The sequence below is a fragment of the Rattus norvegicus genome, chromosome 8 (genome assembly GCF_021556685.1).
Source record: "Rattus norvegicus strain SHRSP/BbbUtx chromosome 8, alternate assembly SHRSP_T2T, whole genome shotgun sequence".
In the NCBI taxonomy this organism is placed as follows: domain Eukaryota; kingdom Metazoa; phylum Chordata; class Mammalia; order Rodentia; family Muridae; genus Rattus; species Rattus norvegicus.
Window position 1 is genome coordinate 59,374,897 of NC_141541.1, and position 25,277 is coordinate 59,400,173.

The 25,277-nt window shown below is 42.6% G+C and overlaps 1 protein-coding gene across 2 annotated transcripts in view; it reads right to left on the reverse strand.

Annotated features, from left to right (window-relative positions):
- Nucleotides 1–25,277, reverse strand: part of Pou2af2 (POU class 2 homeobox associating factor 2) — a 40,859-nt gene that overhangs the window by 13,968 nt on the left and 1,614 nt on the right. The window contains exon 2 of one of the 2 annotated variants that reach the window (XM_087563354.1): nucleotides 16,187–16,290. In XM_087563354.1, coding sequence (XP_087419480.1) covers nucleotides 16,187–16,290 — 104 coding nt within the window. Of the gene's footprint in view, nucleotides 1–16,186; nucleotides 16,297–25,277 lie in introns of both variants that reach the window. The other variant, NM_001433385.1, reaches the window with a different exon arrangement.

The window sequence follows — 25,277 nt, forward strand, 5'->3', positions numbered from 1 at the left end:
TTACCCGACACAGCCTGGGTTCTAATCTAGATCTGTTTAACCACAACTTGGTGTAGATGGAGAAATGAGGACACAGATGAGAGTTGGGGTGACTGACTGTGTCATCATATAGATGGCACCTGAATCCAGTCCGAAAAGATGAAAGGAAATCACCAATCAGGTTGGAGAAGGATGTGTTACTGTGGAGAAAACCAAGGCTTGGGATGTATGCAATAGCTTGTCTGAGTTGTGGGAATACAGACAGGAAGTGTGAAGACAGGAAATGATGGAGAGGAGCTGGAGGAAGACACAGGAGCTCGGGTACAAAGGGCCATTGAGCTGTGCTAAGTAAGGACTTGGACTTTGTCCACAAGTGGGCAATGAGTCTTCAAGAGTTTCAGTGGTGTAGCCATGGTGAAAATGCTATCCTAGAACATGGACTCTGATAGTGAAGCCATGGGTCTGGAGTTGTTGGTAGAGTGAGTGTATAGTGGTTGGAGTCCAGTGAAGACCTGATGCTGAAGGTCTGGCAGGGTGTCACGAGGCTGACGGGTCACACTTCTGTCTGCAGTCTGTCTGTCATCCTTTTAGAAGCTGTATGAAGATGGCTGATTCATGCCTCTATGTGCTGAGAGCTGTCCTGGTCTCTGCCCTGGCCACCATACAGTCCCCAGGGCCTTTTCTCTTTTGTTCACCATTGACTTCCTTCACACTGACACTTGTTTACAGAGGCACCGCCACATCTGCCCGTCCCACACTACAGAGTGGAAAGGCCTGTAAGTTCTTCCATGATCTAACTTAATGGTGCACTGTACATGTCTGCTCCTATGCCAGCAATAATGTTTAATTGAGGACAGAATGGTGAAAACCCTTTATGAGCCCTTATATTTACAAAGCCTCGCTCTGTGTCGGATGTCTTCACCCTTGGTAACCTAGGCAACCATGGGGACTACATTGTTGATGTAGAAGGAATGATTGTTAAAGCTTTCAAAAGCACAGAGGAAGAGGAGTGAAGAGCAAAAGCCATGTTAAAATTCTGAAGTGAAGAACTTATTATGGAAACACAGGTTTACCTTGTAACAGCCTGTGCAGCTAGCCATACGTGATACATTTTGAGGTCAGTGAACTTGTTACATTAACTTAGGTTCTAACCAGCAGTTGCAGCAAACATCTGTAAGAATGTATGTGAAATTGACTTTGGTGGTGCAGTGTGGGGAGACTTCCACAGATCTCTACTGTAGTTTCCTGACACTTTCATGTATATGAATACACTGTTCCGACACATTGGAAGAGGGCATCAGATCCCATTACAGATGGTTGTGAGCCACCATGTGCTTGCTGGGAATTGAACTCAGGACCTCTGGAAGAGCAGTCGGTGCTCTTAACCGCTGAGCCATCTCTCCAGCCCTTCCTGACACTTTCTACTTATGTATTCTCTTCAGCAATTGCACAGTGGGTTTCCTTTGTAATTAAGGCAACTAATTAACAAATATTAAAACTAATGTCATCTTTATATCTTTATGGTTAATTTCATGTTTGATAAAAAAAATATGATTCCAAACATCTCCAGTTTCTGAGCCGTGGACTGTTTTATGTCCCTTGGAAAGTTCCCATGATTACAGAATTCCAACTTTTTGACGGTTTCTTAAAATTTTTATTTTAACAGCTCTCCTGCTTGGCACAAAATTATGTCCAGGCTGTCTCTGTGGTTACTGTTGCCTAAGTTACAAAATGAAACATATTTTTCCACCCCTGCCTCTTGGTGTGCCTTTGAAATGCTGTTTCTATTTGCGCAGCTAAGTTAGAGCAAGGAGAGCCACTGGGAAGCATTTTGGCCAGTGAAGGGATTGCAGAACTGCAGCCCCGCCAGATGGAACAACCATGGTTGCTTTGCTGTAAAACCTGATTATTTTTGCAAGCTGCATGAAAGAATTCTCCACCAGGAATGATTTTAAATTTCATGACATTTTAAAAAGAAAATTCCACAGAACCAAGAGAACAGCTGAGAAAATAAGTTCCCTATGAAAGGCTTGCTTTTATTATTATTTAAAGTTTTTTTTTTTCTGTAATTGTGCAGGAGCAGGTGGCTGGGTGGGGTCCACAGAAAGCTCTGGAAGTGTGGTTCAGTTCTCCAAACAGGGCAGGACAGTGAGCTAATTAAAGTCAGACAATAGGAGGTCTGGGAAGCCTTAGAAAATAAAGCATCCATTCAAATGAAGGGCAACTGTAGATGTAGAACGTGTGTCCCTAAATTCAAATATTGGCATTTTGTGTGCATTTACAAGGCATTGAGTTCTCAGAACATGTTGTTTTGTTTTTTGTTTTTTTGTTTTTTTATTATTTCTGGGCTCATGAAGGGACTTCTTAGTGATGCTAAGAGGCAACATTCCTTGAGAACAAGGAAAAGGTGTGGGAAAGATACTCTTCGATTAGATGTGAGTTCCCTCTAATAAGAACTTGCAGACAAATGGGGAGTAAGAAATGGATTTGTCCGTGGGAAATGTAGAAAAAATAGTAAGGTAAAAATGAAGTAAATGTGTTAAAAATTCAAGTTTTTTCAATAGCTTTAGTAACCAAACATGAGGTGTTTCTCAATATATAAGACAAAAATCATAAAAAAAATAAGAAAACACAAACAGTAGCAAGCTATTAAACACGCAGTAGCCATGTGATGACAGTTCATTGTGCCTTAGGCAAAGGTGATATCTGACTGAAGCCAAAACTCTCATAGGATTGGTTCCAGGTATGAGGTTTGCAGAGGTGTACAGTAAGTTTAATGATTAATTTTAGAAAATCCAAGCAACTCCTGGGCATTTGCTTTGACGGTACACCACTGTCTTCTTTGCACTCATGCCTTCAGAGCTTCGTGTGAAACTTTAGAACCCCTGATTTCCAATGGCATTTGTACGTTGCTGTGTTCTTAGATCAGAGCTATGGATTTATGTGATCGACTCCACATCTCTAAAATGTGAATATTCAGCTTCTGAATTTCGCTTTGCGTTGCTCCTTTCAGCCCACCACTGCTAGTCAGTGGAATCATTAAAGTGCCACCAGAGTTAGAGCAATGGATAAACTGCAAAAGCTTAGCAGGTGTGTGTGTGTGTGTGTGTGTGTGTGTGTGTGTGTGTGTGTGTGTGTGTGTGGTATTGATTAAAATTAGAGTTCCATATTAGGAAAGGGTTCCATTCGTCTTTTGCTATAGGGTTCCAGGGAATGAGAGCATTGGTGGTCCACATCCTCCAGTCTTTTCCCATACTTTCCATAAGAAAGTATGGTGTAAGGATGCTGGCTTCTACTTTCTCTAGTTCTATATTTGCTAATGCTGGCTTTTGGGCATGGCCAAAAGTGACTGACACACCCTTCAACGTCCAATGTGATTACCCACACGGGATCTACACCAGATCCACACAAGTCTCCCAACATCCTAGACTGGAGGAGGAATGAGCTCATGGCATCCCATCTCTTTCCTGAGGATGTCTTAATGAATGTATACAATTAATAGTTGGTAGGTGAGAAAAAGAGACATTTTCTTTGTAGTCTAACCATTGAAAAGGTGCCCAAGTACCTGTAAGCCACCCCCTCCCCTATATGCCTGTAAGAAACACTAATGAGACTCATCGAATCACTCAAAAAGGAAAAAACATGAAAGAAGAAGGGGGACTAATTGGAAAGAGGAGGGAAATAAGTGGGAGGGGAAGGGAGACAAGAAAAGAGAATAGGGTGGATCCGATCAAAATATATACATGTATAAAATATCACAATGAAACTCATGTACAATTAATCAATATAAGCTAATCAAACATCAAAATACAAGTAATGCTCTTTCCTATGTGTAACCATGAGAGAATCTGGTTACCCTGCAAGTAAGATAACCTCAAGGGATGGGTCTCTAGGGACAGTTGGGTCTCAAGTGAGAGTTGACCCTGGGAATGAAGTTCATGTTTCTTTGAGGAAGTGGGAGCCATATTAACCCCTCAAATCAGAGGGATAGCCACAAGAGGCTGCAGGGAGTATGTAGAAGAGAAAATTAGAGAGAGAAATAGGTTGTGTGAGCCTAGGAATCTTTACACTTGATCTTAGCCAAAAGGCCGAGAAGCGATGCCTAGGAATCTTTAAAAAGAAGGAAGTTTGTGGATTTTTAAGAGAATCGAAGGGAAGCTTCTTCAGTGTCCATGTGTGACGTGAGAGGATTTTGGATCAGGAGGTCCTATACTCTAGGTGTGATTGTGGAGAGACCCAAGAGATCTAGTATTCCAGGGGAGGTAGGGGTGATAAGCATGGTGACTGTTGGTTAGAGCCGATTATGAAATTGAACTAAAGAAAATTGTTAAAAGAAATGAGAACTTTTGGGCATCTGGTTCCTTTTAAGGTATACTGGGACCATAGGAAATGAGACTCTTGGTCTTGGTGGGGCATTCCCTGCGTAGTCTACATACCTGTTGCAATGATAGGGTTGGAGATCACATGTGTATGGTGAGGGGCATGAGATATAATGGGAACCCATCACTATATATGAAATCTGAAGCTTGCTATGAAAAATAGTGGTGACTCCAAGCCTTGTCCCACCTTGGTTTGACTATCTACATTTAAGAAGGCAGTGTAGTCAAGATAGTTGAGGATGTAGCTCAGTTGGTTGAATTCTAGTCTAGTGTGTACAAAAAAATCCTCTCCTGGGCTTGATGCTAGAACTACAAAAACCAGGCATGGGGGTGCCTACCTGTAATCACAGAACTCTGGAGGGATAGCAGAACTTCAGTCGCCCCTACATCATGATATATATATATATATATCTCACATCAGATGAAAGAAAACTCTGGAGTCCCATAAATCCAGGTTCAAATATAAGCTCTGTAGCTTTTTACCCGGTTGTTCATTCTCCCACTTCATTTCCTTTGGGGCTGCTGAGCTCTTGTTGATAAATGAATATAAATTAAAATACAGAAATGGGGATATTTGTAAAGTCTCTGTTTCAGAGTTCAGCAGTAAATAACAGCTATGAGACAGGGTCTCATGTAGCTTTCAGTTCATGATGTAGCTGAAGACAACTTTGAACTCCTGATCCTCCTGCCTCCATTCTCCAGTGTTGGGATAAACAGGTATGTGCCAACTCTTCTTCTTCTTCTTCTTCTTCTTCTTCTTCTTCTTCTTCTTCTTCTTCTTCTTCTTCTTCTTCTTCTTCTTCTTATTATTATTATTATTATTATTATTATTATTGTCATCATTATTATTATTGAGGGAAATGATGAAAGTCAACACAATTGCACCGCCATGACAGTTCTTGTCCAGATATTAAATTCAAGTGTCAAGCTGTTTGTGGGTCATGTGATTATTTTTGTGCTTTGTGTGATTTTTCTGTTTTTTTTTTCCCCACATTTCTTGTTAATCCAATTTATAAAACTCCGGTTTACTTTGAGGAAAGAGGATTTCTTTTTCACTTAAGTTTGGCCTTGGAGGTTAGGAATTGGAGCATGGTGTGTGTGTGTGTGTGTGTGTGTATGTGTGTGTGTATGTGTGTGTGTGTGAGTGTGTGTATGTGTGTGTATGTGAGTGTGTGTATGTGTGTGTATGTTTGTGTGTGTGTATGTGTGTGTGTGTATATGTGTGTGTATGTGTGTGTGTGAGTGTGTATGTTTGTGTTGGCGCGTGGGTGGAACATGTTTTTGAGGTCTGTTGAATTAGGAAGAAAAACAGCTCTGCCCATCGGGGAAAGGAGAATACCTTGAGCTGTGGTGAGCACTGATCCCTCCCCTGTGCACCTCTCACACTGAGGAGCCCTAGCTTCAGGAAGTCCTGTCAGGGCAGGAAGGTGCTAGCACATCCTGGTTTGTATCTTCTCCCTGCTGCCTGAAGCAAGGCTTTTCATGAAATAGAGTTTATGATCAAATCCATATTTGAGAGTAGCTAAGGTTTGGGCTATTTAACATTGCAGAGTGAAGCAACTGGAATATCTCGGCTTAGCTGTTCGGTAGCCGTTCAACTTCCTTGACCCACAGAAGGGAAGAGGGTGACACTGACAAGCGTCCAATTAAGCTTGCCGCTTCTAAGACAAGGAGTGACCTGAGCGACCCACAGCTGGCTGAAGATGAGGTACATACACAATGGGATGTTATTCAGCTACACAATGGAGGAAAGCTGTCATTGTGGCAGCCCAGATGGAACTGGCACCATTATGTTAAACGAAACAGGCTAGGAAGTCAAGTACTACTTGTTCTCCATGACATCTGCAACCTTTACAGAGCCATCTCCTAGAGTGGTTACTAGAAGCTGGGAAGGGTCAGCGGAGGTGTGTGTGGAGAGAGGGGAGGGAGAGAGCATCAGAGTAAAAGAGGCAAACTGAAAGTCTCATTGCGCGTTAGAACCAAGCTCTGGCTGGTAACTGTGTCTCCTGTACAGCTAAACGAGGAAACGGGCAGTGCTGGAGGGGGATGGGTATGCCCAGCACACTGTTGATCAAACATTGCACATGTATATTGAATATCACACTGCATTACAAAATATGTATAGTTATTCAGCTGAATCAATTAAAATTAATCCCAAGCAACAAAATAAACCCTATGTCATGAAAATGACCCCTGCTTCTGCCATTTTTCTGTTTCATTCACTCAGAATAAGTATTTTTTTCTAACCTGCAGCGTTAGTGGTTTGACGTGTTTCCGTTACATTAGAAATGGTAGTTACGAGGGTGGGAGGAGCTGGCTTTCCGACCTGCTTTCAGAACACCCCATAATCAAGCATGTGTCTAGGTGAGGTTGCCACTTATTTCCTCTGGTGCTTATCAAGTGGTGCCATGTGTCAGCTGTTATAAGACCCATAAAAGCCACTGCGTGCTGAGCATGTTACGTACCGGGTGCCCTGCAGACACAACCTGATTTCACTGCTGTTACCGTCTGTGGTGGGTATTGCTGGCCCCGTGTCTTCGGGACGAGACTGAGACTCAGAAATCAGGACCATCTCCACGGGTGGAGTCTGAGCCTGAGTCCATAATTCTGAAAGACAGGCTCCTGCCTGTTCCGCCACACTGCCATTCATTCAGAAGGAACAGGCAGAAAGTAGCAAAACATTAGCCAACCGGGGAAGATTTAGGGCAGCAAACGGTCCTAGTGCAGTGCAAAAGATGTTAAGGTGGAAAACGCCATCTCAGGGGTCCCAGGGGATGTCTGAGAAAGTGTCTCAGGCAGGGCCAAGTTTAGAAGGGCTGTCCTTCTACCCTCTCTCTCACCCCTGTAGTGTGCAGGCAAAATGGTCCACCTATGCCATGTGGCAGACTGACAGGTGGACCTCTCCTTCCCCTTGACCTTTGTCCCCTCTGTGCACCCTGTTGGATCACCCAAGTCATCTTCCTTTCAACCCTAGCTGAAGGCACACCCTCCTCCATGGAGTGCTCACCACTCACCCTGTCCACGCATGTCTCTGTCTGAACCTACACAATGTTCAGGAACAGAGCCATTTTGCTATTTTAATTTTCTTCTTCAAAGAGAACATTTCCTTCCCGTCAACAGAACTGTACCTACCTGGCAACCATGAGTTTAGAGCACAGGAAATCTGGTTCTTACGCTTGTGCAGCAAGCGCTTATCACTGAGCCATCTCCTCAGTCCTCTACTTTATATTATTATTATTATTATTATTATTATTATTATTATTATTATTATTATTATTAATTTGAGACAGAGTCACTTTCCACACTGGCTGTCCTGTGGGCCTCAGCAGTCTGCATGCTCTCTCCTTCCTCCCTGGCCCCGGCCCTGAGGTTCTGAGTGGACACCACCACTCCCAGATTTTACTTGGGTGGATGGGATACAAACTGAAGTCCTCATGCAGACTCAGAAAGCACTTTACCCACTGGGCCATATCCCTAGCTTCCCGAGATTTGTTTTAAGTGCTAAATAGTGAGATGAGACATTTAAAAATTAATAACCAAAATAAAGAGGCTGGAGGAAGAGGATACACTTTTAAAGGTTTCAGCCTTAAAAATGACATCCTGAGCGGTAGTTCAAAGGTGAAGATGTACAAAGTCAGTCAAAAGGTCTGATGCCCGGCACAGGGGAGGTGGTTCATAAAACTGTGCTGTTGGGACCTTTGCAATAGAGATACATTGTAATAGCTCTTGTAATACAATGTATAGAGTAACTGTGTAGAACGATACATGAGTGTGTGTGTGTGTGTGTGTGTGTGTGTGTGTGTGTGTGTGTGTATTTATCTGTGTATATAGTTTAAGATGTTTCACTATGGTAACCAGTTTACTATCTACACGTTATCTCATAGCAGTGGGTTGGTAAATCTCAAATATATAAAATATAATTTACTTAGAAATGAATACTGGGCTTGGGGAGATGGCTTAATTGGCCAAGTACCTGTCCTGAAACCAGAAGGCTTCGATTCTAATCCTGTAGCCCTCATGTAAAAATCTGGGTATGGTGGTGGGATCTTGTAATCTCACAGTTGGGGTTGTAAAGACTGGCAGTTACCCATGGCACCCTGGGCTATCAGCGTTGCACAACTGGTGAGTTCTGACTCAGTAAGAAACAGTCTCACTGAACTCTTAAATCACATTTGAGCCTGTAGCCCTGCAGCCCCAGCACACATGTGTACCCCGACATGTGTACCCCCACAAATATGTGTGCAATACCTGCGCACACACAGAGACAAATACAAATAAAATTGGATGCTGAGATGAGCGGAGTCTTAGGAAGTGGTTCAACTATAATTGCTGACGAAGACATCAAGGCTAAGAAAGGAGAATGCAGTTAACTTTACAGAGACACAGTGAGGGCCTGGAAGAGACCCGGGCAACCACAGTGTTTCTCTGGGGCAGAAGCCTCAGGGAGGTCAAAGAAACTTTTGAGATAACATATGGTTTCCCCCACTGTGTATCTTCCCTCCAACTATTTCCCAGGAAATACAGATGCAAATCTCAGATCTGGATGTCACAGGTTTATGCTCAGTGGAAAGCGGGGTGTTTGTGTGATTGGCAGAGCTAAGCGACACCTGGGCAGGGAACTAAACAAACCTCCCATTGTGGACCTGTTGCAGAGGTAGTCCCCCAAACCTAGCCAGCCAGTGGACACCTGTCCTGTAGTTAGTGTTTCTCAGACCTCTCTCATCAAAGAGCAAACATTCTCAATGACCCCAGGCCATAAAGATTGCTTGACGGTGCTCGATAACCTGCTGTTCAGAGTTTCTTCCACGTTTGACCCACTGCCAGCCTTCGCTCCTCTGCTCACAACGATTTCCCCCGAAAAATGATTAGGACAAATTATTAACCAAGATATAGCCATATCCCAAATGTCCTCCACAGAGACTTAAGCAGCAGATCGAAGTAGATGGATTTAGGACTGGGTAGAAAGAGCAGAGGTGTAATGACTAATATTTGAGAAGCAAACACTTGGAGTTGGCATGGAAGGATCTCGCCATATGAAAGTAACTTTTGTTTTACATTTATTTTATGCATACTTCAAGGCAGCATAATCCAAATATTTCCTCCGTGGAATAGTTCTTGGCATTTCCTTCAGTTAAAGGCTTTCAAAACCGGAGCCAGATATTTCTGTTTATTTTTCCTTGTGTTTATGTAAAATATTAACCCAGACCTTCACCTCTGCTTGGCTATTGTTACTGACTGCAGTGTTTCCGTGGGTGTGCCCAGAACGCTATCACCATATCCACCAATCCTCAGGCAAGATTAACCACTAGAGCCTGGTTCCACCCCCTGCTTAGTCTCCCACAAGGTACTTGCCTACCCTCCCACACAATTGAAATTCCAAACAGCGTTCATTTCATTCTCCCCTCGTGCCAGCTGCCGTGCATTCAGTGACTCTAGATGAATCTTTATGATTGCGTAAGAAAAACTTGATTAGCGAGCAAAATAGTCTGTGAATTGTTGACTGAATTTCAAGACAGAACAGAAAAATTGTGGCAATTAAGCTTATTGCCTTTCTTTTTTTTTTAAATTCTGTAGCTAACAGGGTTTATTGAATTTTGTGATGTGATTCTTAAAATGTTAAATGATTAGCTTTTATGAGTTCAATTGGAATAGTGTAGTTGCAAAAAAAAATTCATCAGTCAGAAATCTAATTATATAGTTTTGGCATACCAGATGTTGGCAAGTCTGTTATCTGTCTGCCATCTGTCTGTCTGTCTGTCTGTCTATCTATCTATCTATCTATCTATCTATCTATCTATCTATCTATCTATCTCTTTATCCTGGCAGAAATCCAGGGAAATAGTGAAGAATTACAGAAAATAAAACCAAACTTGAGAAAAAAAAATAAAGAAAATTCACAATTTAAAAATACACAGAGACTCACCATTTGCCAAGCCACAGTATGTGCGGAGGTGAAATAAATGGTGCTTTGGTCAAAATCTTGTTTGATACAAGATTTTTTTTTTGCTGTAATATATGATTTGATTCAAAGTGAATCAACAGCAATACACCATAAATTGTTATTTTGACACTCACCAAAATAGTCACCTGGAAAACCTGCTTTTTGTGACAAAGTATAGAAGGCTTGGTCACGTTTAAATTCCTGAGAACTAGAGAGGAATACTATCGCAAACTGTAGTAGCCATTACATCCATATAAGTTTTCCCAGTCCTTATTGTAATGTTGCACAGTGCAACTGTTGCATGGCCAACTAGTGTCACATAGAAATCAAAGCAAAACAAACCAAAGACAGATGCCACCCAAGTAAAACGGTTCAACAGTTACTGGTTCAAACTAAGTCATCGATTCTGTCATTGGGGTCGTTAAGAGGAATCTTCCTACACCTCGAAGCGTATGACTTAACTTTTACAGAACACAAGCCAAGTTTAAAGTCAGCAGTAGAGATATTAAAATGAAAAGGTTTGCTAATAGAGCAACATATTAAATACCCTGAAGGAAAAGAAACCTAAATATCAAAATAATTGAGTAAAAACTCACTTGCAAAATTAGCACACAAATATGCAACTTGGAAATCATGCAGTGTTTTATTTAAGAAAACACTAAAACAAAACTACTAAAATAGTTTTAGAGGGGGTAAAAATCCAGGTCCTTCTGCCAATATGCTAAAATTAGACTCCAGGGGGATTTTGAAGTCTTAAATTTTGAAACACGTTAAAAAGACCATGATTGCGTTAATTAACAGCAGTTCACTCAGCAGTGACATGCCTTTACAACAAGCATTACTGTGGTATGAAAATGTTGACCGTCACCATCTACAGTCTTAACAAGGCTGCTCCAGTCAGGAACTTGAATGCAGAAGGAGCATCTTTCTTAGGCCGTAAGCACAGTTTACAGGCCACTTTTCTCCCTGTGATGACACAATCAATCTGTGGACTTGATGTTAATGAAACATCCATCACCAGCACTGAATCTTTCCCAGGAAGTGGGCAGACACCTGCTAGACCCTAGAGCTCACCTGAGGAGGCCATGGCGGGCAGCAGTTACTTACTGACTCCACAGACGTGTCGTCTGTAAATTGTCTCTAAGTTAATCCCAGTCCACTCTGTTTTGTGATGCGTGTTACTTATGTTTCCATTCATATAAAATGCATAGATTTTTATGATATTTTACAAAACGTTCCTGCAAAATAAGGAACGTGAAAGTTGTTCTTGAGGAAAGTCTTTTGTAAAGGTAGAGAAGTTCAGCTTGTGTCACCCTGGGACACAAGTGGTCAGAAGGAGCTGGCAGCCACCATGGGCATCTGATAACTGCTTCTGGAAGCATATCGGCCGAGGGGACCTAATTTTTCAGCACTCATGCACTAGCTTCCTAGGACAACCTTAACCTATCACTATTAAACAGTGTCCAAAACCAACTGAATGTGCTCTCCTCGTTCTGAAGACCAGCTGCCCTGAGCCTGCCGAGAGGCGGGCCCTGCTATGGGCTCAGTGGGGAATCTCTCCTCTGCTTCTTGCAGGCTCCCTTGCTAGGGGGCTCAGTGGGGATTCTAGCCTCTGTTTCCTCCAGCCTTTGCAGCTTCTGGGGCTCCTTGGTGGTTGTCTCGTTGCTCCAGCCTTGCTTTTCTCTTGTTTTTCTCTTTCAAAGCTGTCCTTAGATCTGACTGCATTAAATGTCCACCCAGGTAAATTCCTCTCAAGCTCTTTAATCATGTATCGGTCAATAGGTCCCTGAGGATTGATATGGGATCTTTGGGAGTTCAGTATTTGGTTGGGGACATTAGTCATTGGCCCTTAGCCATAATCATTTGGAAATGTTTTGCCTCATGAGTGGTTTCCTTATTAGATGCCCATCTGAGAACGGAGACTGACTATGCTGTATGGATCTTGGTACTGCTTTTGAAACAGAATCAGAGCCTGGGAGGGAGGGTCTGGGGGCAGCAGGGTGCTCCATGGTTTCTGCTCATTGAGCTACATTTACAGCAGGGATAGAAATAGGCCTAAAGAGTGAGCGCTGACTGACGGTAATATCTTTCTAGACAAATTTCTCAGTATTCTGAAGTAGTAAATGGGTAGTAAAATCAATTCATACAGGTGCTTAAAGTCCAAATACGCTCACATTGGATGCTACACAGTTAACCACTGAAAATTAAACATCACCAAAGTGAGAAAGAAGATTCTAGAATTGAGATGATGCGGTGAGAACATGGAGTTAAGGTTCCATCTACTGCCCTGGGTGGTCTTGTCAGTACCACAGATGGACGTGACTTAACACTACATGGAGTTAAAGTCCTGTGGAGGCAACATAGTTTTCTTTTGCTAGTATTTCTAGCTAATGCTTATTCTCTCTCATACACTTCTCTCTCCCCCTCCCCTCCCCCTTCCCCTTCCCTCTCTCTCTCTCCTCTTTTTTTTTCATGTATCAAAGGTTAGTGTGAGCTTTCCTTTTAAAAGTGGAGTTAAGACTCAGAAAATATACTACTTGCAAATTGTATAGAGTGAAAAGCACTTTTAAAAAAAGAAAGTTACGTGCCTGTGTGTGTGTGAGGGTATGCCACGTGCGTGAGGATGTACGCAGAGACCAAAAGCAAGTGACAGGTGCCCTGGAGCTGAGTTACAGGTAGTTGTGAGCCACTCGACTCACACAGTTTCTGTTGGCTGGGAACCTAACTCCGGTCCTCCAAGCTGTTTCTATAGCATACCATTCCCTGTCTTGTTTTTCAACACATATTTATCCTATTTTCAACCCACTTATCTGTAAAACAGAAAGCTGTAAATGCAAATCTCAGATAACATGCCCATAATATGCGATAACGCACAAAACTACACCTCACTCTCTCTGCACATAAATATAATAGCTATTTTCATATCGCATAGGTGTACAGACTGGTGTCAGCATTCAGTGTAGTGTTTGGCTATATGAATGTGTACTTTTTATGTGTAGGTGTCTTTCTTCCTAGCAGATGTTTGGCTTTTAGGAGACTGTGTATGTGTGCTGTATATCTGGTTCCTGGCTTCTCAGTATGTACTAGGCCAACAGCTCTGGTTTAACTGGATAAGAGATAAGAAGCCATGTTGCTATGTGAGGCTAGGGCACTTGCTCCTTTTTGTAACTCACAATGTACAAGAGAATTGTTATTCAAGGAGAAAGTGCTGAACTGATCCTTTCCCCCTGACGCCACCTCCATAAATGGGACAAGCCCGGGAATCTGTGTTCTAAGATGACATTGAATCACGTGCTTTCATTGTCTGCTGCTTTCAGATCTCATCAGAGACGTTTCCTTGTACAGTGGATGGTGGTTACCATAGAAATTAAAAGCTGGCCAAAGGGCAGAGTAAGTGTGCGTGGACTGTTCAGACACAAATGGGGCATGTATAAGGCAGCTCTTTCCCTAGGGCTTAGAGAGCACTGCAGTAGGTGGGGTGGAGAGACTGTGAGAGCCACGGGTTAAGGAGGGCCATAGCAAAACCGTACCCTTTGGGCATGGTGGGATTGCTGCACTCATACTGCACAGCGGTCGTGTCTGCCTGCACAGATCTGGACAAGATAGATTCACACACCAGCATGGAAGGGAGAAGGGTTCACAAGGCCTACATCTAACAGGGGAGCTGGGGACAGTGTATGGCTTCTTGGGGAGGGAGAGTCACTTTTCTTTAAGGGTGTGGCTCTGATATGTTGACCGTACTCCTGTGGTCGTTGCCTGGCACCAATTGAGGCAGCATGAATTGGGCTCAATGGATTATAGAAAACAAAAAGAGGTTGTAAAGTCAGGAGGTGGATGGTAGATTTGGGAAGAGTCAGGGGGAAGGAATTAGGGGTAAATATGATCAAAATGTATTGTATGAAAGTCTCAAAGATTTAGTAAAATATTGATGTTTAACTGCTGTAACTGATTAGTTGTATTTGTATTATTTTATTATGTAATATGTTATTATATTATATAATAATATTATATTATATCATTTTATCTTTTTAAAAAAGAAAAACTTAAAAACTAGAGAGAGAAAAAAAGAGAAAAATCCATGACTTGATGTTTATAGGTCTTGTTTATGAAGCCCTTTTATTTTTAAAAACACACATGAATTTACCGTTTGGATGCAGTCTGCCTTGCCGTCTTTCTATATGGCACACCTTTTTCCAGAAGCCATAAACAATAATGCTCTCTCTTATTTGTTTGTATGTACCTATGATACCGAGAAGTGTGAACTCTGTCCTCACACCATACAGACACAAGATCCATTCCCTGCCGCAATGTGCTTACACGCGCCTCTTTTCTACCTAATTGGACATTTCCCTGAGCCTTTTAAAATACCAGGCTTTAAAATTCAGTTGTTTTCTTGTCTGAAGTTGTGGCTGAGCATCCCTGGCGTTTGCACGTTGTAGCTGCTCATTTTGAGTAGATTCAGAAACACCCCCACTCTCTCTGATTCCCCTCTCAGTCTGGCAAGGATATTTATAACACACCCTCCAGATGCTTCTGAGCAGGGCCTTGGAGAAATACTGAATCGGGATGAGGCGAGGAGTCCAGCTGTTCAGATGTCTCTGTGTAAGCTTAGCTCTGATTGTCGGAGTGGAAGGGAAGAGGCTGCTTAAAGAGGGGCAGAGGGGTGTGCATGAGAAGGCGGTCTTGGATACAGAAGTTGATTCTGAAGCCGATCAGTTGGGTTGGAGGAGTTTGCCATTGGAGCAGTGTTGAAAGTGGTGGCAAACGTGTCAGCAGGTATCCGGAGGAAGGACTTCCCTTGTGTGCCCAGCACTAGATGCTGGATGTGGCTGCTCTACTTATTCCTGGTAACCTAATGTCCAGCATTTGGGCTATTGTATCAATAGAATGCATGGCATTAATTTTTCCTATTAGCTCTCGTCACCTTTTGAGACACAATCACAACTCGTTAGGCCGAGAGCAAAGCTACAAGTATAGATGTGACAGACAGACATCGGTGAAGCTTCAAACCTATTGGGATTTATCACAAACCGCATCTCTCAGATAGAGAAGAGAACGTCTATAAGAGGGCAGCAAATTTTCCTTAAGCTCTGAGCCTTTCTCTATGGCGACTGGGGGAATGTGGAAAAGTCCGGACACATCCTGTTTCTACTGTCACTAACTAAAGTAGTCAGCAATTAAGTCACAGAGCTCTGGAGACATTGCTGGTAGCTAATGGACATGCCTTGAGGTGACGAACAGTCAGACAATTTTATGTTATGAGGAACCTGAAGGTCATTTTGGGTGCCTCATTTCTTGTTAGATCGGGAGACTTTTGGAGAGGGGGGTGTTACATACACAGACGTCCCTGGCAGGCCAGAGTTCCCTCTATGCCTCTTCTTCCTATCACACCAGGTACCTTAGTAAGGAGGAGGGCTAGCATTTGTTGGCTGTTGTTTTTGTGACATGAGGGAGTAAACACATTCTATTTCCAGGGTCATATGATCAAGAGCAGATGAATAGAGATGCATATAATATTTTGAAGTGAAACAAACAAACAAACAAACAAAAAAACCATTGTAAAATGGGATGAGCAAGACAGTGGGGGAGAGTGTAGAGAACAAAAGTTCAAGTAAAAACCTTGACACTAGTAGATAAGTCCCCAGAGACTATCACATGGGTGTCCTCAACAGGGAAAGACTGTCCATCCAGGGAAGGAATTAAAAAACAAAACAAAACAAAACCCAAAGTATTTCTGACATATGTCCTAGGTAAAGGATAAGTCTCTTGAGAAAACTCAGAGCCAGGGGCTGAGGTAGTGATGCGTAGGTAAAGGAAGAGAGGAGGGAGCTTGCTTTAGCAGAGGCTTCAGCCTTTAGGGCTTCAAACTGAATTAATCAGGACTTACATTGAGTCTGGAGTTACTTGTCTGTCTGGAGCGCTTTTCTGCTAGGAGATCCTTGACTGTGTGCTTCACTCGCACACCCTGGTAGACACGTTTGCTGTAATCTCCTGGGACTTAAGCAAAGGGAAAAGTCATAGTTAGGCATAGATAGGGTCACCAGGCCAAAGGCTGAAGGGTACAGAAAAGTCACAATAGATAGAGTCACCAGGCCAAAGGCTGAAGGGCACAGAAAAGTCACAATCAGGCATAGGTAGGGTCACCAGGCCAAAGGCTGAAGAGCACAGAAAAGTCACAATCAGGCATAGGTAGGGTCACCAGGCCAAAGGCTGAAGAGCACAGAAAAGTCACAATCAGGCATAGGTAGGGTCACCAGGCCAAAGGCTGAAGAGCACAGAAAAGTCACAATAGATGGAGTCACCAGGCCAAAGGCTGAAGGGCACGGTCCTGTTTTCTCATTAGGACAAGAGAGACTTTGAGTTTCAAGTGGATTCAAAGGAGTTCTAGTTCCTGCTGTTTGATGAAAATTCATCCAAACTCCACAGTGATGGAAGAGATACTCCTCTCTGTCTCTTACGCAGTGGCTCTTCAATGTGACCTCTCTGGTTTTCACCTCTGCTTTGTTAAGAATCACTCCCATAAGATTTACAATTTTCACTTTGGTCACAAGATCAAGGATTGGATGAACTCAGGATAATACCTCTTACTGCACAGGAAGAAGTTAAACATGGATGACCCAGGTTACAGTGAGACTGTATTCCTACTCTGGTTTATCAGTATGGGATGTTTGGCAGAAGGCCAAGTGGGTTGTTTGAAGAAAGTCATCTGTGTTCTGTCTACTACACTAAATGCGTTTGTCTTCGAAGATCTGGTGATTAGAATTGAGGAGTTACTGCTAAGACCCAGGTCAATGTAGGCTGGGTTGATGGCTCAATTAGTTTGCTGTGCAAGCCTGTGACCTGAGTTTGGGGGAAGCCAGGTACAGAGGCATGCATCTGTGATTCCAGCAATGGGGAAGCAGAGACAGGAAGTTCCTCTGGGCTTGCCGGTCTAGCTGAGTCAATGAGTTTCAAGATCAGTGAGAGACTCTGTTTTAAAAAATAGTGTGGAGAATGGTGGAGGAAGATATCCCATGATGACCTCTGCCCTCCACCCACACATGCATGCACTCCCTAACTCAAACACACTCAAAACCAGACCAAGGATAAAGAAGAGTTATTGGTTTAGTTAACATAGTTTTGAGTACTTACTATGTGCAGTTGTTGACAATACTATAGTGCTAGGCTGTTGGCATGAGTTATTTAACAAGTTCTATTTTGTAAATGAAAAAAACTGAGCCAAGTTATTTGCCAACTAATATCAATGTAGATGCAATTTAGACTCAGGTCAGATTGTAACTGAGCAACAAGGTAAAAAGTTTTACCAAGAAGAAATAACAGATAATGGATTTGTAGAGAGACATCTTCCCAAGGTTCTGAAGTTGGTCAGCATTGTTTCAAGCAGTTGTGACGTTGGTGAATCAAGATGGTCAAGTAATTACTGGAGAATCTTCTGCTTGGACCACCCTGATGGTGTTTGAGCACTGAATTAGTGGTTGAACTAGACACAGCTTAAAATATTTTTAAGCTTGAAATTGCTCTGGTCGGTTGGATGGCTGTGATCCACTTTAACTGAAGTGCTGCTGGCTTACAAACAGATACAGCTGGGACAGATTGAGTGTCTCTGTATATGACAGAACATACCCATGTATACATGTCTAAGGCACATGGCCAAACTCTAATCTCCTTGAATTTATAAACAGTCTAGGGTGTATCTGACACACAAATCGATTTGTATTACACAAAGGATGGAATGAGAGAGAGAGAGAGAGAGAGACAGAGAGAGAAAGACAGAGAGAGAGAGAGACAGAGAGAGAGACAGAGAGAGACAGAGACAGAGAGAGACAGAGAGAGACAGAGAGAGACAGAGAGAGACAGAGAGAGACAGAGACATAGGCAGACACTAGTTACTGGTGTGGAAAAATAAAAATCCTTCAGCCGCATGTTCTTCATGTGTGAAATGATTGTAATTTCTTCTTAACTGACTTCAGGGATTTATAAGGAAAAATAACCAATACATCTGAAAATACTTTGAAGGTACTTAGTTTCATAAAAATACCCGTATGCAGATAGAATGGGAGAAGAAATGTGGTTTCACAAGAATGAGTCAGCTAACACAAATAAAACCACATTCAACATGGTTTCAACCAAGTAAAATTTTTTTCACTGGTCCTTTTTGATCTAATTTTGATAAGTTTTGGCCTACGTATTTTTTAATTAAGGAGGATAAAAATGCTTCTTTTAAGTCACTGTCTAATACAAAGCATGATTTGATCTAGAGTAGATTATGTCTTATTTGTTTATTTTTTGGAAAAGCCTTAGGCTATATTTATTAATTAGTTATTTATCCAAGATTTGCTGTGTGTCAGTAGAAGCTAAGAAAGGATACTATCTAGTGGAGATGGAAATACCTGAAAATAATTACAGAGGAAATGTGCCAGGTACAACAATAGAAGTCTGTCTAGAGTATTTAGAGAAGCCCAGGCTATATTATTGCTTTGTGGGGACAGGGAGAGTGGGAGCTGGGAAAGGCAGGATGAGATCTGAGTGTAGGCTTAAAGAAGGAGGTTGGGGGAGAGTGATTGCAAGGTGGACCATCCCAGGTGTGGAGAGCAGGGCAGCAAAGGTCTGGGAACAAGAACTGAATGAGGTATGAGAGAGGAGGTGGCCAGAAGGGAAAATGAATAGCATTCAACCATGATGTTTTTGGTGCACGGAAGGAGCTAGGATTTCATCCGGTCGGCAACGAGCCATTGAAGACTCTTCAGCGAGGGCAGTATGCTTAATTTGCATTTTAGATAGACTCTTCAGGCAACAGCATAGAGGGTGGATTTGACAACCACAAAGCCACAGGGAGATCAGTTTGGAGAACTCTAGAGTAATGAGACTACAGATCATAGGGCAGGTAGGAGCTCCAGGAGCCCATGTGAAAATTATTTAGATGCAAGAGAGTTTGGAGGGGGGGATGGAAGGGAAATTTCCATGTTTCCACCATTGCTCTGGGATGTAAGTTTTAGAGCCATCATGACACTGATGACACACCAGGAAAGAGGAAGTAACCACTCGAGGGAATGTTTGCGAGGATCTCATGATATGACACATCGGTAATCATGATCTGCATCTGGCATACTGGGATAAACAGGTCAGGATATTCTAAAGAGTTGAGACAATTATATTGAAAACCCTCTGATACGTGTGTGTGTGTGTGTGTGTGTGTGTGTGTGTGTGTGTGCAATTATTGGCATGTATTCATAATACATACTAATAACTTTCATAAAGGTCACCTTCCCCTCATGCCCTTCTTTTCACCTCTCACCTTGCTATTTCCTTTCCTTCTGTCTTGTTGCTATTTTCACATCACATATAAGAATAAATGTCTGTACCTATAAAAAAAAATCTAGGATCTGTAAATGAGAGAAATATGCAACATGTATCTGTCTGAGCTCAACTTGCTCTCCTTAATACAATGATCTCCAATAGTATGCATTTTGCAGCAAATGACATAATTAATTTTTCTGAATAAAATTCTAGTGTGTATCTGTGTATCCTGATGCACAGGCCTGGACTAGAAGATTAATGATAGAAGCCAGGCTGCACTCACAGTTGGAGAGGTTTCACAGGAGGAAGAGAGAACTTTATCAAGAAGATAGGGAAGATCACTGGGAGGAGAGCCAGTAATAAATGGTGGACGGAAGTACCAAGACTTTAGGGGCAGACATTTCAAGAAAGAAAGATGTAGCATCTGCTCTCTGATGTAGTAGATTGATGAGGACAGAAGGGCAGTCCTTGCTTTCAGTTTAGTGGTTGGTGTAAACCTTAGCAAAAGAGATTCTGTGGGGAGCCTAGAAGTCAAATGAGGCTGTTAAGGGAGGGATGGAGGTGAGGGGAGTAGGGGTAATTGTTCTTGAGGTTTGAAGGTAAAGAGTGGTAGAGGTTGGATGATGATCACAGAGAAGTTCCGAGGCTGCTTGGGTTTCCCATCTCTGTATGTGTTTAGGGGCAGCAAAGAATTAAGGATAATTGAATAAGAAGAAAAGAGTCAAGTTTTTTGAAAGAGGTAAAAAGTGCTAGAAGTCAATCTTTAAAAAAAAATAAATTCGGATAAAAGCACATGTTAGTTCTCGACCTCTGAGAAGAGAATAAAGAGAGGTCACATGGGACAGGGTGATGAAGTCAGTTGCACTGTGAAAGAAGAGTAACCCGCAAAGGGAACGTTAATAGGGATCCTGATGGTGGGAATGAAGGAGTCAGAGCCAGGTAGAGAAATCCAGTTGAGAATAAACATCCTGTAATGTAATTCTCACTGTGCAATTCCTGGAGCTTCAGCATCAGCAACTAGGAACTTGTCAGGGATGAGGATTCCCAAGCCTTACTCTAGAGTACCGAGTCAGAAACACTAGGACTGTGGCCCAGCTCTTTAGGTGATTCTGATCTCCTCAGAAGTGGCAAAATCTTGACTACACACACCAGGGAGAGCTGTATGATTTTCCTGTGTGTGGTGGGATGTGTACATGTTGGAGAGGCAGCCCTAAGTTTGGCAGTCATCATGGGCAATAAGAAGGCACTCTGGATCATGGACGGCACAGACTCAAACATGCTTGAGAAGGACGAGGGGTCTGGGCTGGATTCCCATGTGTTTGCAGACAGTCTTGATTGACATTGCTTTTCTCTGAAGGACTTTTACACTGGTTATTTGTATCTGAATTAGCAATTTCCATTTTACTTGCATGCCAAAAAGCCTATGGCAAACATGCGTTTTGTAAATAGTTTTTAAAATAATCATATGACAGCTAGCAGCTGAATGGAGTTAGCAGACAGAAAATAACCAGATCAAAACTTTTGAAATTTTGTTATCAGTCAGGTGTGTGTACCTATGGGCCTTGACTTAGTGGAAGGGTGGAGTTTTATGCCACAGGGGATATTAAACAAGTTTCATACACACAGCAGGATCCCATTTTAGTGAGCTCAGTGAGACATCTCTCCATGTGAGGGGAGACAGAAACAGAGCGCACTTTGGATGTCCAAGCAAAGGTTTGTGGGAGGGCATGAGTCTGAGTGTGTACTTAGTGTGTTCATAGGTTAGGAGGAAAAAGACCGTGTGGCTAGCATACATGTGTAGGCAAAAGAGAAGAGACAGGAAGGAGCCATGGTCATGTAGAAGGGTAAAGCATCGGTGTGGTTTTACTTTGTAATTCATTCATTAATTAAATAGTTTGTAGTATAGTGAAAATGTGTGTGGATGTATGTGTGTAATCGCGAGGGAATGTCTGGTCTCCTACTCTGTCTGTCATTCCCTTATTCTTTTGAGACAGGGTCTCTCATTGAACCTGGTGGCCGGCAAGACCCAACAACCCTCTGCCCCTTTGAGTGTTGGAGTTAACATACGTGCAGGGCCATTTCCTGCTTTTTTTTAAATGTGGGTGCTGGGGATTCAAATTCAGATCCCCATCCTGCATAGCAAGGACTCTTAGTTATTACGTTTAAATGGGTCTGTACTTAGGAGAATTTCAGTGAGCCCAGGGTTCTAACCTGAGCTTTAGACTTTAGTATCCATCTCTGTGTGCATCTCCAGCAGATGAGCTCAACTTGTCCAAGTCCAAATAGAAACTGTCTTCTCCTCCTATTTACCAGGAAGCTTACCTCCCTTAGTTGATGACAATACCAACCTCACTGCCTTTCATTCCTAAAGCTCTACAACCACACCCTTAACTCTCCTTCCTCTGGCACTCCACAAACCCTAGTTTAGATGTACATGGGGATGCTACCCATGGAATCGGTAATCGCGACTCTCTTTATTTCCAGAGGAAATACTTTCCTCTCACGGCAATTAGTCTAGTAGACTGCTAATGCAGTGGTTTTCAACCTGTGGGTTGTGACCCCTTTGGGGGTTTGAAGCACCCTTTCGATGGTCACTTAGGACCATTAAATATACAGATATTTATATTATGATTCATATCAGTAACAAAATCACAGTTATAAAGTAGCAGTGAGAATACATTTATGGTCGGGGTCACCATAACATCTGTATTCAAGGAAGTATATTCAAGGGCTGAAGCATTAGGAAGGTTGAGAACCACTGCTCTAATGGGTTCCCTGCTTTCATCTTTCATCCCTGCCCTGGTCTATCCTCACAGCGGTCAGAGCAGGGGCGCGGGGTGCGGGGCGCGGGGTGCGGGGGTGCGGGGTGCGGGCTGTGGGGTGCGGGCTGCGGGGTGTGGGTAGGGGTGGTTCTTTTAAAAAAAAATCCAGCTGTATTCAGAGCCCTACAGCACTTCCTCATTTCTCCAGTCTCTGATGACCCTGTTTCCTGGCTCCTCTCGTCTCATTTCCTAAGACCCTCCTCCTCTGCACTCGAGTGCAGCTCTGTAACGACCGAGAGTGCTTTCACCTGAGGATATTGCTGCCTCTGAGCTGGAAGGTTAGCTCCTCTGTCCTTTGCCCCTTTACCCCATGGCTGACCTCCTTGTCTTCCTCTGTCCTTTACCCTCTGACCGACTGCCCTGTCTTCCTGAGTCCTAGTGTGAGGCCATCTCAATAAAAGCATTTTAAATGTTGCACCATCCCCTTAAGGCATTCCAGATTCCTCTTCTGTACTTTTATCTCCATTTAGGACTCACCAGTTTACAAAGTCCCACTATTTAAAAGATTATTGTTCCCTTTCTGCTCCATTCTGCTACGAGGGTAGAGCTCTCACTAGTACACCCTGATGCCTGCGACTTGCACGTTCTGGGCTTTTAGGTAAGTATCTGTTGAAAGGCTTTTTCACTGCTGCTGTGAATACTCATGGGAGTGCTGACATAATCAAATGGATCTCTGTACTTATATTACTGATCTGGTGAGACGGCTCAGTGAGTAAAGATGCTTACCGCCGGCCCTGGAAACCCAAGTTCAATCTCCAGCCCCCTTATGGTAGGAGGGAAATGACTCCTATAAGCTGTCCTCTGACCTTCACGTGGATGCAGCACCATGTCATTCCCCCTCGACCCCCCAATAGTGCACAGGCTTAGATGTAACTAAAAATTAAAAATACACCAAAAGCATATAATGTCATGCATTGCTTAGTGATGGCAACATGCCGTGAAAATGAGTTGTCAGTTTCATCCCTGTGCAAACAGAGTATGCGTAAGCAGATCAAGGTGGCTCTGGTGTCACTGGGTGGCAAAAGGCTATTGGACAACTGTCCTTTATGCATTTGGAAATTGACTGAAACACGTGCTGCACATTTGGAAAATAAAATGGAAGAAGTCACTGAAATGTTCAACAGAGAATTATGACCACTGTCATAGCTTTGGAAGATTTGAAAAAAAATATTTGAAGCATTAATCCGAGAGCGGGTCCGAGCGTAGGTATAGGACGAAGATACAGAGGAGGAGTCATCATGACACAGCAAGAATGACAAAGGACAGATTTAAGAGGGCTTTAAAAGTGACAGGCACACACACACACACACACACACACACACACATCTGCATATGTATACACACAAACATACAAATAGCGAACTATGAAGGTTTGGATAGGGAAAGGACATTTTGAATATGTTGACTCTGAGGTTGTGGGGATATAATCAAATAAAAGTGAATGTGTCCTGTAGATAAAACAAGAATTTAGATCTGGGTTGACACTGTATGTCTTGAACACTTTTATAGTTAGGTCCGTGGAAACAATGCTCTCCATAGAGGCACTTGCAATGAGAGGACATAGGATATTTAGTCGCCGGTGCTTAGAGCAAGAAAGATCCACAGAAGGGCTACTGTGGGAAAGGCCCAGAAGCACAGAACAGCAGCGTGGGATCAGGATGAAAGCACCAGGGAGGCGAAAGAAAGAGGGAGGCTAGGGAAGAAAGGATAACCAGCAATTTCAAATGCTTGGTGCCTAGTAGGTGCTCAATAAATGGTTATTGTATGTATGTGTGTATGTATGTATGTATGTATGTATGTGTGTATAGTCGTGCATTGTTTAGTGTGGTAGCATGTTGTATACACACATTCGTATATAGATACAAGTTGTTGAGTTATCTAGATCTCCCTCATCTATCTATATAGATGATAGATATAGATATAGAAATAGAAATAGATACTGATAGAGATGTAGCACTTTAGAGAAGCTGGGGTTGATGAACCTAAGAAAGTCCAGTGGGATTGCCAAAGTTCTTAGAATTTGGGCAAGAGTCACTTCACAGGACATGGAGGTGAAGCCCTCAGTTTTGAGTGTCATGGGAGCAGGCCTGGTGAGGAGACAAGAAGAGCCAGATAAACAAGCTTTGTAGCCTCAGCACGGCAAGGTGAACATCTACTTTGACAACAGTACAGATGAGTGCATTAAAACTTCAGCACATCGGTGGCGCTTAGCATACATTCTTCAAATCCTGCTTGGGATAGCTTTCTTCCTTCGGAAGAGTCTAGCTTCCCTGTTTTGGACAGAGTGATGCTCAGGGTTCATGAATGTTCCCGGTGTTTCCCCCTCTCTGTGTGCTGTGTCTATGTAAAGAGTCTACACCTGGGTCAGCACAGAGAGCCAGAGAGTTTTTATTCAAATGCTCTAGATACAAACTTGCATTCAGATCGGTTGTTGGGAAAACAAAGATGAGTGTTTCCAGAGAGCAAGAAAGAGAGCGCAAGCAAATTCGTCAGCGGTAATTAATTTATCCTTTAGAATTGGGAAAGAAGTTGGCACTGCAGGGTTGTGACTATGAATCTGTACTCAAATGTTTCTGTCACACTGTCCCCTGGTTCCCTTTTCTTCAGAGAATTTGATTTAATGGTGCTGTTGTTTACATCGTTTTTCAAAATTACTATTTCAATCAAACTAAGCTTATAATCCTAAGATTAGTTTAATAATTTTTATTAATAATTTAATAATTAATTTTGTGACCCTCCCAAAGCATTTTTACTTATACTATATGTATGTATGATATTTGAAACATGTCCTTATTTTAATATTTTAATGACTTTTTGAGATATATTTTCTTGCTTTTGAATTCTTTGGAGAGGCTAAGG